This window comes from Oncorhynchus tshawytscha, linkage group LG11 (assembly GCF_018296145.1).
Source record: "Oncorhynchus tshawytscha isolate Ot180627B linkage group LG11, Otsh_v2.0, whole genome shotgun sequence".
Lineage (NCBI taxonomy): Eukaryota > Metazoa > Chordata > Actinopteri > Salmoniformes > Salmonidae > Oncorhynchus > Oncorhynchus tshawytscha.
Genome location: NC_056439.1, coordinates 25,240,978 through 25,254,648, shown reverse-complemented (window position 1 = coordinate 25,254,648; position 13,671 = coordinate 25,240,978). Strand labels below are relative to the sequence as shown.

At 45.6% G+C, this 13,671-nt stretch overlaps 1 protein-coding gene across 1 annotated transcript in view; it reads left to right on the top strand.

Annotated features, from left to right (window-relative positions):
* LOC112244970 (ral GTPase-activating protein subunit alpha-1-like) overlaps nt 1-13,671 on the top strand; it is a 77,651-nt gene that overhangs the window by 49,652 nt on the left and 14,328 nt on the right. The window contains 6 exon segments of the mRNA XM_024412881.2: nt 1,030-2,020; nt 5,284-5,355; nt 5,474-5,597; nt 5,796-5,951; nt 10,205-10,363; nt 11,082-11,209. Coding sequence (XP_024268649.2) covers nt 1,030-2,020; nt 5,284-5,355; nt 5,474-5,597; nt 5,796-5,951; nt 10,205-10,363; nt 11,082-11,209 — 1,630 coding nt within the window.

Sequence of the window (13,671 nt, the reverse complement as noted above, 5' to 3'; positions counted from 1 at the left end):
CTCAGGTCTGGCCTAGCCCTGTTATGTCTGTAGCCTTCTTCATCATGGTGTCTAATGGAGGGTACCACTATATCAGTGCTAGGTGTGGCCTGGCTTGTTAAAGGTAGCAGTGCTAAGGACTGAATGTGATGTGAATGCAGCTAGGTTCCTCTGTGTCCTGACTCCTGTGTTAGATTCAGAGCAGCAGGGAGCCTCTGTACCTGGGCACCTGCAGCTTTTTCCATCAGTAGAAAATGACTAATCATTGGAGCACTTGGTGAGGCATGCTGCTTTCCTTCCAAAGTTGTTAGCAACTAACTGTCTTTCTCTCCGGTCCTCTATCTATCCATTTCTTTGTTTATTTCACTCCTTTTCTTTTGGTGTGGCCGAGGATGGCTGGATGGAGAGAGGGAAGGGAAGATGTTAGCTTTTTATTTATACAGGTTTGCCTCCATTGAGATCAAAATAGCTTATGCAAGAGAGACCTGTACCTGAAAGGGCACCTTCGATTTTGTTGGAGAGAAACCTATCATCATGTTCTGTCGATAGGCACATTCTTTTTTTCCCTGTAATGGCTCGCTCAGGGTTTGTGCAGCTCTGTGGGACTGTAATTATGCTTATTGCAAAGGGATGGCTGCTAGCACACTGAGTGTGATGGCATTGGCTTGTTCTCTGCATGGTGCCACACAGTTGGCGCCATTGAGGTATCTAGTGTTCTAACTGGAATCTAGCGCTCTACTACACAGACCTTGATTTCTTCATCATACCCTAAATGCGCTTTGATTGGCTAGATTCCACAGACAGAGTCCTCTCCCTCATCCCTCTACACTCTGTTGGAGATAAAACTCTGACACTACAAATGCCTGGTCCCACTGGGTTGAGCTGATACCTACATGTTATTGACTGGCTGACTTCTCTTTTTCTATCTCTTCTCTGTTTATTGACACTGGCCTTGAAATGTCAACATCAAACAGATTCCAATACATACCCCTGTTCTAATTGTGGAGCTCTTCCTCTCTTTATCTCCTTATTCTTCCTCTCTCCCTGTAGTGCGGAGCCGTATCCAGCATGGTCTGATCTCCATCGCAGCCAGGACAGTCATCACCCACCTCGTCAACCACCTTGGCCACTACCCCATGTCTGGAGGCCCTGCCACCTTGACCAGCCATGTCTGTGAGAACATGGACAACCCCTACAGCGAGAGCCCTGACCTGGCCCCAGAGCTCTTCGACGGGCCCAACCTACAGTTCTTTGTCCTGAACGGTACCACCCTCCTGTCCTGTCTCCAGATCCGGGCTGAGGACGGTGTGCCCGGAGGTGGGATGTCTGCAGGCCTCACCACGACCAGCGCCTGTGTGAGGGTTATTGTTAGGGATATCTCCGGCAAACACTCGTGGGACTCGGCTGTACTGTACGGCCCGCCTCACTGTGGTGCTCCTAACCAGTCCCTGCACCTCTACAGTAAAAGACCTACAGAGAGAACGAATACAGATGGGGAGAAGAACCGAGCAGGGGAGCTTGGAGAGAGGGAAGAGGGGGCTGCACTGGAGGAGGAGGAGGAAGAAGAAGAGGTGGTTGTGGTGCTGGGAGAGGAGGAGCTGGGAGAGGAGGAGCAGGGGGAGGCTGTGGAGGAGGAAGAAGAGGGGGAGGAGGAAGGTGCCTTGGAGCTCATGGCCCCGCAGGCCAAGCGTGTGTGTCGGGAGGTGGTTCCGTCCTGGGACTCCCTACTAGAAGATGACGTTCTAGATGAGATGCTGCAGTACCTGGGCTACTCCAGCCCTGAGTGTCTGCAGCGTGCCGGTGCCCCCCTCAACATCCCCGCCCCGCCCCCTGTCTGTGTCTCGGAGAAGCAGGAGAACGACGTGATCAATGCCATCCTGAAGCAGTGTGCTGAGGAGAGGGACTTTGCGGTGCACAGGGGGAATGGGCTGAACATGAGGGCTGTGGAGCAGGGGGAGCCGGAGCCCCACAGGCCCCAGTCCGCCTTTTACTACTGCAGGCTGCTACTCAACATCCTGGGCATGAACTCCTGGGAGAAGAGGTGAAAGACCAACCACACCACAAACTATGGTCCTGTTCAGTAGGGCATGAAGCAGGAGAGAACTTTTTGAAACTGAGTGAAAGCGAGGTACTGTACTACCTTGTCCAAAATGAAAAGCCCATTTTCAGTTTCCATTTCAAACCGTTTCAAAAAGTTTTGCTACAGTGTGCCCTACTGAACAACCAAAATCATAGTTTACAGTTGATTTAAGTTTTTATAATGAAATGGCTTTATTCTGTAGGTATTAGTTTAGAGAACTGTGACATTTGATGACAATGTTTTAGAGATCCAGTAGATTCAGGTAGAGGATGGGTATGTGATGATTTAACTTTAGCTAACTTTGGTTTTGGCTTGTTTTCCTAGCTTGTTCTAGGTACTGTGGTAAATTCAGATAGTGGGAAAATGCATTCTGTGTCACTGCTACCACAAGCCTTGTTTGTCTCTCAGCCCGTCAGATTTAGTATAATCAGCTTAGACTACATAGTCCAGCTATCTCACTCTCTCTCACGCACTCTCTCTCTTTGTCTTTCTGTTTATCTCCCTCTCTCTCTGTCTTTCTCTGTTCAACTCCCTCTCTCTCCCTCTGTCTCTGTGTCCGTTTCTGTCTCTCTGTTTCTCTCTCTCTAATCTCATCCACCTCATTTTCACAACACTTCACTTAAATTACTTTACTTAGATTCATTTCCGAATCAGCTATTTCTGATGGCTTTTCCCATTGCATTGATGTCTTTGAAGTATTATCTCATTGTATTACGAGAGATGGATGCTGGGTCTTTATTGATGAGAACTAATTGGGCTAAATGGAAACCGCGCATCACATCGAGCCCTAATGGCCGTGTTTATCAGTGTACACATGTTTTCTCCATCCATCTATCCAGGAGCAGTGCTCAACATAAAAATAGCCCCTTCCATTAATTTCTTCCCTTCATTACTCGTCCAAAAATATATCTTCAACAGGTTTGTGTTTTGAATGGGGGAGGGGGGTTTTATGAGTGTGATGGGGGTTTATATGAAAGATCTCTTATCTTATGAGTTGAATGGAGGGACAGGCACTAGAACATACATTTATTAGCGTACTCCCATCATACAAAGGGAGAATAAAAGGACACAGACCTTTAAAAACCCTGCCTCTCTCTCCTTTAAAAAAATATTTTATTAAATCCTGATTTTAAATGGAGAAAAAATGCATCACTTTCCTTCTCCTGGCATTCATACCACATTCTGTGTTTCCCCTTGGGTTGTTTTCAGCAGCTGTGGCAATGTTGGGGCGGCAGGTTGCCTAGTGGTTAGCATTGAACGAGTAACCGAAAGGTTGCAAGATCGAATCCTTGTGCCGACAAGGTAAAAATCTGTCTTTCTGTCCCTGGACAAGGCAGTTAACCCACTGTTCCAAGGCTGTCATTGTAAATACGAATTTGTTCTTAACTGACTTGCCTAGTTTAAATATAGGTAAAATAAAAAAAGGTTAGCGTAGGGACGGTAGTGGGCGTGGCCAATTGCGGGGTCTTAACTAAAGTTTTTAAAGGCCCTCTTGGCTGCAGATATTTTATTATTTGCTGTTTTAAAGCTAATTTCCTGAAAAATGAGTGGCTCAAGCATTATTTTATTTTTTTAAATCATCATTTTTAACCCTTTTCAGACAGCCAGCGGAATATCACCTAGAGTACCCCGCATAGTACACCACTTGTCCCTCTAGTCAAAGCTGCAAGTGCCTTCACACACGAGGGCGACAGACACCGGTGACCATAGCAACAAAATAAACAAACATTATCAACGTGCAAATAAATCATCGGTATAAGACTATAAGAATGTATGAAAAAGTATTTACATGCAACATAAATTATTCATCCCAAATGGATTAGAAAACAATTATTTTTGTTCAAACGTGACTGTAAACTGATAGTGTTAGCTAGCTAGAGTGGTTAAGTGAGCTGGTGCTGCTGTTGGACATGCGTATCACCACGCAGGCAACGTTTTCTACTGTGATTGGTCAACAACGACAGCACTGCTTCAAAAATAGAGCAGAATCCTATTTTCTCCCCCTTGGCTGCTTTGCTTCCACGGGCATGAGCACCACTGACCGCTCTGCCTGGGTAGAATTTAGCCCCCGTCTAGGTTTCATTGAAAATGAATGGGCCAGCCTTTCTAGTGGCCGCTGTCTGTTAGCTCCTTTAGACTCTAAATTGCTAGTTTTTATTGGTGATTTGTTAGTTTTCAAAGAGGATCTTATCAAAAATATATTGCTCCCTTTTATCTTTTCTACATACTTAAACTACTAAAACCAGATAAAGTTTACACTGACAGCATTTTCCATCCTGAAAATTATTTTGACTATAGTGGAAACACTGCCGTTTATTCCTCGTTAGACTAATATATTGCAATTCACTCTTGGGGGTAGCGAGATTACACAGTGCCTGCAAGAACGGCCTTTCATGCTGTTCCCGCTTGCCGCCTCTGAAATGGCTCACTTTCAATGGAGAAAATGAAGACCATTACGTTGTAACAAGCTAATAAAGAGGTCCATACTCAAATGGTGAAAGGGTGGGAGGAGGAAAAACACCACGAAACAAAGTCCTTTCATGAAAGTAGTCGTGGCTTTTACACCCCCCACTTGAGGACCTCTCGCCTACACTAAGCTGCTAATGTTCAAGCTCCAGATGGGAGAACATAATGCACAATCTTAAAAACTCCATATCTCATGTTGTGACGCTGGTAACCAAGATCTAATCTTATTGATTTCTCAGGATCATCTGTGCGTTGCTTGCTATAAAGTAGCAGAGTAGTTGTGTTTTTAGCTAAAATAATTTGAATTATGATTTTTTTTTGGGGGGGGGGGTTCTCAGAGTTACTGCCACCACTGCATGTGTCTTGTTTGGCTGTGGTTTGACTCGATTGGTCTGATTTTCCAGGAAATACTGTGACTAAAACAAAGTGGTGGCCATTTAGGAGTGTGGGCCTGTTAATGTTGGAGAGAGAGTCTGGAGGGAGAGGTCTGGGGCTACTTAGTGAATGTATGTGGACTACAGCCCTAATCACCTGATCACTGTCTGCCTGTAGGGAGTGGGGGTGCAGGGCCTTGTTGTTGTAGAATAGACTAGAATAGATACTTTGTCCATACTCTGTGTTGTTGTTGCAGTCAAGCTTGATAATCTTTAGAAGCTATACCAAGACCTCACGGTGTTGTAAATATAATCTATAGGCTATGTAGAATCTATGCCACAATTATTTATGCCAATGGCGTATACACTTGTTTTCGGTCATAGGAGCAACTTCCATCTCCTGAAGAAGAACGAGAAACTGCTTAGAGAGCTGAAGAACCTCGACTCCAGGCAGTGGTAAGTTACTGTTTCTCTTTCAGACTGAAAAAGTGACTGTTTTTTTTGGGAACAACAAAAATATGTCCTTATCTTTCTCTTGTTCGTCTTTTCTTCCAATGCCCCTCTTTTCCTCTAGTCGAGAGACTCACAAGATAGCCGTGTTTTACGTGGCGGAGGGGCAAGAGGACAAGCACTCTATCCTGTCTAACACCAGTGGTAGTCAGGCCTACGAGGACTTTGTCTCTGGGCTGGGCTGGGAGGTAAGACAGACCCTTGCTCTCTGCACTACAACCTTTCAGCATCACTTTATATAAGCCTTATATGTATCATTAATAGTGAGTTATATTAATATTACGTTGTATTGTTTTCTGCCTCTTGGAGGGACTTTGTGACGTGGTTCGTTAGGGTTAATGTATGGTTGTGTCCAGTGCTGATGGTCCTTTGTGTGTGTGTAACAGGTGAATCTGACCAGTCACTGTGGCTTCATGGGAGGTCTTCAGAGGAACAAGAGCACGGGTCTGACCACGCCTTACTTCGCCACCTCTACCGTCGAGGTCATGTTCCACGTCTCCACACGCATGCCTCCCGACTCTGACGACTCACTCACCAAAAAGGTCTGTTATGATGTTCCAGGAAATACCAGTTAACGTCTTTGTGGAAAAAAGTCATGTCCGACTGCAACCCTGTTATGCTCTCTTATTGAGATGCACACAATCTGTCTGTACCACTCACTCCCTTTTCACCCAGTCAGCAGGCTGTAGGTTATTTTGTGTTGCCACCTTAGATGACCACTGATCCCCTACAGAGAGAAAGACCCAATGTCTGCTCTGTGTCTCTTACACAGACATCACTCTGTAGTGCTTGTCTGTACCACCCGACTCCTACAATGCGGAACAAAAGACAGTCTCAGACGGCGCTGTTCGTAGTCCGCTACTAACCATTATATGACCAGCTCTCTCAGGTGGCTCAGATTTCTACCTGCAGAGAGCTGTTTCTGTGTGAACTTGAGCCCCACAGAGAAACATGCCATGTTTTGCTACAGAAGAGTAGGGAAATTAAATGTCCTTCCAGCAACAGGGGGAATGGGGGAGAAACAATATTCTCACCTAAATCCCCCTCTCTCTCATGTCCTCATGAAGCCCTTTCTTCTTCCATCTAGCCTCCTATCCCTTTACCTCACTCAACTAATTATTTATCTTTTCTCCTTCCCGTTGGAACACGGCAGCGTTTCTCTCTCTTTCCCCCTCCGTCACTTTTACCTCAGACTTCAACTCTCTCTGTTGTTTTTGTCCTCTTCTACGAATGTCCATCTGCATTGGTATTATTTTTCAGCCGGCAGAAATGGAATAAGAGCGCAGAGGGCTTGGGCTGTAATGAGTTTGTCTGTGAGGCTGGCTCATGATACAGCCTGTAGCCATAGATGGCCGCGGCGATGCAGGATGAACAATGAAGTATCTCTTAGAGCTGTCCCCTCACTTCCCCTAGCATTCATCTTCAACAGTGGCATTACACACACAGCCCTGGCCAGACACTAAGGTGCTGCTAATACCAACAACAGACTCATTAATGAACGCAGACCGACAGGAGGGGAATATTGAAATGGGGTGTGTGTGTTTTGGGAGGAACTTGGTTTGACCTGAGAAAGACGTTTATGGGGGGGGGGGGCGTTCTAATTGGTTTACAGTGACCAATGGCCAATAATACACACGCATAGCTGCAGTGTTTTCATATTGAGTATAGTAGATGAGAGGATTGGGATTGTACCAGAGGAACATTGTGGTGTATAATGACCTGTAATAAGCAGATGGATTGTTAGCTGTGAGTTTTAATTTTCTTCCCTTTGTTCTGCAGCGGCTTAGATGAGCGGTTTAGAGAGAGGAGGAGTGTCTTTTATCACAGTCTGATTTGAGGAGTTGAATAACGACCTGAAACACCACTGATTGCTTGCTTCCTGTGAGCACTGTCTGGTTCCTCACTCACACTGCTGATAATGTGAACTAACATGCATCCAGTCTGTCAGATGACCTCTAAGATATGACCCTAAAATGAAGGAAAATTCTAACCACCGTATCTCACATAAGAGCCTCCCATTTCATTGCTCAAATCGCTCATTCCATCCTCCAGCCCCCAAATCGCCTGTCTGTCTTCATGTACTGCACCAGTCCTCACCGCTCTACTCATAATTCGTTGCTGCAATTTAGGTGGGTATGTATGGCAGCAACGCAAGGTTTGTACACTACATGGCCAGAAGTATGTGACACCCTTTCAAATGAGTAGATTTGTCTATTTCAGACAAATCGAGCACACCGCCATGCAATCTCCATTGACAAACATTGGCAGTAGAATGGCCTTACTGAAGAGCTCAGTGACTTTCAACGTGGCACCGTCATACGATGCCACCTTTCCCACGAGTTAGTTCGTCAAATGTCTGCCCTGCTAGAGCTGCCCTTTCAACTGTAAGTGCTTTTATTGTGAAGTGATAACGCCTAGGAGCAACAACGGCACAACCATGAAGTGGTAGGCCACACAAGCTCACAGAATGTCACCGCCGTGTGCTGAAGCGCGTTACACTTAAAAGTCGTCTGTCCTCTGTTGCAACACTCACTACAGAGTTCCAAACTGCTTCTGGAAGCAACGTCAGCACAATAACTGTTTGTCGGGAGCTTCATGAAATTGGCTTCCGTGGCCAAGCAGCCACACACAAGCCTAAGATCACCATGCGCAATGCCAAGCATCGGCTGGAATGGTGTAAAGCTCGCCGCCATTGGGCTCTGGAGCAGTGAAAAACGTTCTCTGAAGTGATGAATCACTCATCATCTGGCAGTGCGATGAACGAATCTGGGTTATTGGGATGCCAGGAGTATTCTACCTACCCCAATACATAGTGCCAAATGTAAAGTTTGGTGGAAGAGGAATAATGGTTTGGGGTTGTTGTTAATGGTTCGGGCTAGGCCCCTTAGTTCCAGTGAAGGGACATTTTAACGCTACAGCATACAATGCCGCTACAGCAGTCTAGACGATTCTGTGCTTCCAAATTTGTGGCAACAGTTTGGGGAAAGCCCTTTCCTGTTTCAGCATGACAATGCCCCAGTGCACAAAGCGATGTCCATACAGAAATGGTTTGTCGAGATCGTTGTGGAAGAACTTGACTGGCTTGCACAGAGCCCAAACCTCAACCCCATCGAACACCTTTGAGATGAATTGGAACGCCGACCTCGAGCCAGGCCTAGTTGCCCAACATCCGTGCCTGACTTCACTAATGCTCTTGTGACTGAATGGAAGTAAATTCCCGCAGCAATGTTCCAACATCTAGTGGAAAGCCTTCCCAGAAGAGTGGAAGCTGTTATGTCAGAAAAGGTGGGACCAACTCTCTATTAATGCACATGATTTGTAATGAGGTATTTGATGAGCAGGTGTCCACATACTTTTGGTCATGTAGTGTATGTGTGGGTGGTGGGCCCCCCCCAAACCCCTTTGTTTGTCCCAAATTGCGCCCCATTTCCTATGTAGTGCACTACTTTCGACCAGAGCCCAGTAGTGCACTATATAGGGAATAGGGTGCCATTTTGGACCCATAACATGTCTGTCATAGTGAGGGGCCTGGAGCGTAGCTCTCGCTCCTGCTCCTCCTTCAGCCGGCGGTCCACGCTGCACATGGCCATAATGTAGCCAAATTAGATCTGGCCGTTGCTGTCCCCCTGGTTAAACTCATATCATGACTCCTCAGCAGCTGATTGGATTTGGAGAGGCTGGAGGAGATGCTATCCAACAGAGCAATCTGCAGCTAGACACTAAACCATGTTAACCAGACACTAAAGCGTGTCAGCTCAGCCAGCAAGAGAGCGGCCAGCAGGCGCGCACACACACACACACAGTCAGTCTCACACACATACACACTCCAGCCCCGCATATTTATTTGTTTGTTGTTTTGACTAGTACCGTTCCCCCATCTCCCCACAGACCGTGACAGGCGTATCAAAGGTTGAAGGCTGAGAATACATCCCCACCCTCTGGGTCTTAAGATTTATGAATGAGGACTGCTGATGTGATATGTGAAGAGGGAGATGTTTCATGCAGCAGCTAACAGCGATCTGCTCTGCAATGGATGAGGATTACATTTTATGAATTGCTGGGAGGAAAAAGAGTTTCCTATTTATTGAGAGCAGAGGATGAGAACAAGGTGCTATACAGGCCAGGGTCATGTTCATTAGGGCACACAACAACATAAACATTTTATGAGCTTTTCTTATTAGATATGTCCATGTAGTCCCTCCTGTTTTTGTCAGTTTTTGTACCTAGTGAACACACTGTGGCCCTCGGTGATTGAGTGAACGGTAAGATGGAGAAAACGTTGGAAAGATGGAGTGAATGTGAGAAGATGGAGTGAGCTGTGGTCTAAAGTGGCGGGGGGCGGCTCCTGTCATTCTTCAAGGTTAATGATAGATGAGTCTTAGGCATCCAGCGACCTCTCTGCCTGCCCCACACAGGACACAATGTGTTAGAAGATCCTGGATGAATGAAGGAGCCTTAGACACTGTTGCTTTTTAGAACACAATGAAAAAGATTATATGAACAGGGGGTGGAAACTGATCCTAGATCAGCACTCCTACTCTGAGATGCTTTTTGAATAGGGGGCCCTGAGAGAATGAGTATCAAACAAAGACGGCCTAAGATTTGACATTCATCGGGGATGCTAAGCTCCAGGCTCTCACTTAAAGTGTGACTGCATCCAATCGTCCTCTGCCGTGTGCATGAATTACATGAACTTGAACACTATTTTTGAAAACGTTGACATTGACTAGACGGGGACACTCACCCTGTTGCTCTCTCCTCTTCCCCTCTCCTCCTCTCACCTATGTCCTCCTAGCTACGCCATCTTGGGAATGACGAGGTGCACATCGTGTGGTCGGAGCACTCCCGAGACTACAGGAGAGGCATCATCCCCACGGAGTTTGGAGACGTCCTCATCATCATCTACCCCATGAAGAACCACATGTACAGCATCCATATCCTCAAGAAGCCAGAGGTGGGTTCAGATCTGTCCCATATCCACCCGAAACTCCCATGTCTGTAGATGTTTTCTTCATCACATTAACATTAAGGTATCCTAGATTCCATTTCCTGTCATTGCCCTTGAGCAAGGCACTTAATTAACTGCTAAATTGCTCCAGGGGCGCTGCATCTTGACTGACCCTGGCTTCCAAACTCTCTCTGTGTTTCTCATGGGGGGTTGGGTTAAAAGCAAAAATGTCTTTGGTCTGAAAAATGACAATGGACAATAACAGCTATTCCTGCTGCAGTGTTCGATTTTTATACATATATAAACCAAATTAACATGTCTCGCGGCACTCCTGCTTCCTGCTCAGTTATGTCCGGACTAATGGGGTCAACAGGATTCTTAGAATTAAATTGCGGTATGGATATGGCTAGAAGATGGGTCTGTCCCTTCAGAGTCTGGGGAAATGTGGAAAGATGGCCAGATAAGGACAAAAAAGAGGTCTGGCTTTCATGAAAGTCAATTCTGGCACTGAAACGAAATCAGCCATAAAGTGCTTTTATGTTATTTTATCAAATGAACATTGCATTCCCTGGGATCTGATAGATGAAGACCACTATTTACTGTTATTGGTTTATAAAGTTTCTTATATCGTTTTGGCTTTATCTAATCAATGGTAACTTCCATAGTTGTTTTCTCTTGCCCTCTCTTTGTCCCTCTTTCTCACTCTATCCCATTCCCCCTCTAGGTCCCATTTTTCGGGCCGCTGTTTGATGGAGCCATAGTGGATGAGAAGATCCTTCCCACCATGGTCCGGGCTACAGCCCTCAATGCCAGCAGGGCTCTAAAATCCCTCATCCCCCTCTACCAGAACTTGTATCCTTCCCCATCTCTCTACTCTGACTCTGCCTACCTCAGCCGTCCAGCACACTGCCTGTAGGGGGGAGATAAAACCACAATACACTGCGTGATCTGTTACGCCTATCCTCGCCTGTGGCTAGTGCTGTCACGTTAACGTGTTGTTTGTTGAGCTTGTAATTTTTCACTAGCAAGGGAAATCAGTAGTGTGTGTGTGTGTGTGTCAACTTGCTGTAGAGATGGGCAAAGGAAATAGGTTGACAGACAGACCAGCTCCTGACTGCACTGCAAGCTAAAGAGAGCTAAAGAGATTGCACTGCGTCTCTCTCGCTCGATAATTATCGATGTCTCATCCCCTTCTGCACTATTTTTCAACATGTAGAGCTTCACATTCTGCTTGGTGCAAAGAGGTGACAGTATTTTTCTCCAATAGACCGCAGGAGCCTCTGATCATTGCCCATCGTCTCCTAACGATGATTCAGAGCAATTTGCTTTTGAAATGGTTTGGTAGTGGTTTGGTAGTCTATTTTGGCTCCTCTACTTTGACTCACACCAGCGCCAATATCATGGCTACTCTTAAAAACATGAATTTTACTTGATCCCTTTGAATGGCACATTTTTGGGGTGATTACGTAGCTTAATTTTTGCCCAATTGTTTCAATGTTTTCCAATAATGAAATGCTTCAGTAGCAGTGTCTTTCGCGTGGCCTCTCCTCTTTCTTCTCACTAATAACATGGCTTTTAAACTCAGTCCATCACTAGTAACATGGCTTTTAAACTCAGTCCATCACTAATAACATGGCTTTTAAACTCAGTCCTTTTGATCCTTTTGAATAGTAGCATATTTTTGCCAAATAGTTTCAATATTGTCCAATAATAATATCACTAACAATGTATGTAATGTCAGTATGAACGTTAATGCTTCAGTATATTATACCTTGACTCAATAGGAAAAGCCTCCAGCAGTTTCTATGCCATGTAGAAATAAACTCAAATCTACAACCAAGTACCACTTTGCCCTCCAGTCCAGTTTGCTTCTAGGTACTGAAGTGAATGTGTAATTTCACCTATACTTTCTTCCCCATTTGTCATTTATTTTATTCCTCCCTGGAAAGTGCTACTATGTTGACCACTCAAGTTCGCATGCTTCAATCCCCACCTCTAAATATCTCAACCCTCTAACCCCTCTTTTCAAGCTCTCCTCTTTTCAAAAAAGGATAATACTGCTCGAAAACAAAGCAAAAAATAAGGGGGTGAAAAGCCATTCGCATCTGCCATGTCCTCGAAGCGAATGATTGTTTGGCTCGGCTTGAGACTGCTCGCAGCAATCTCACCCGTGTGTGTGTGGGGGGGGGGCAGAGCAGGGCTCGATACTGGACTGGGCTATTGATTGGCGTGAGTTGCACCGGTCGATGGGCCTGACAGCCAGAATTACAGTAATCTGTCATTATCGACGGATGTCTTTCCAGACTATCTCTCTATCTGCCTCCAGACCCTCTTTGTTTTGTTTCTTTCCACTCTTTTTTTTTCATTTTCTTTTTACTTCAGGTTTTCTTACTCTTTTGACGAAATGTGTGAGCGAGGGGGACAGAGAGATCTTGTCTTTCAGCAGGCAGCTAATTGAAGTCTGTGTAAGGGATGATTCATAGCGATGTTTTAAGCCTGTGTGTGTGCGCGCGCCCGCGGTTGCTGCTTTCGTGTTAAGGGAGATGTTCTCTAAATGCCTTCCACTGAGGGGCTTTTAGGGAGCACTGAGGCAGAAAAAATTGAGTGGCCCCACTGGACCAGCAACACTGTGACACTGAGCAGTACTTAGTTACCTGTTGATAGAGCAGCAGAGCACAGCCAGTAAACGGTCGGTGGGAGGGTGGGTGGGCGGGCTATTCTCTCCTTTCATTCCTCAACAGTAGGTGTACAATGGTTCTGCAAAAACACCCCCCACACCACCACCTCTGACTGATCGTTCTTGTACAATGTGACCAAACAACATGATTGATTATGATGATTGTAATGGCGTTGTTAGTGAAATCCACTAGAGAAAAGGATTTCCTGTCTTCCTCTAAGGATGATTGGTTATTTCCTGTGTTCTGGAATGAGTCCTTGTTTTGTTTTATGGAACAAATTTAGCATTCAGTGCTGTAATTTTCCATTTTCGATTAGGAAACCGGGTGCGCGGATTGGAAATTGAAGACTCGACTGATATACTATTGAATAGTGGACTCATAGAATTACATATTGAGTCCCTATTTAATAATGTATGATCTCTGTGAGTGGACTTGAAATCAGGTCAAACTGCGTTACAGCAGCAAACTGGGGATTGTAGTGATGGTGTGACGTAGGTTAGTTCCCCCACAATCCCCCTGGAGTGCAGCGGTGCTCAACCCCGGAGCGGCTAAGTGATCCTGTTCATAAAGGAGAACACTGGGTTCTTTATCTCCTCCAGAGGCTGCCCGCCTGCCGACCGCCTTGCTTTGTGAAAC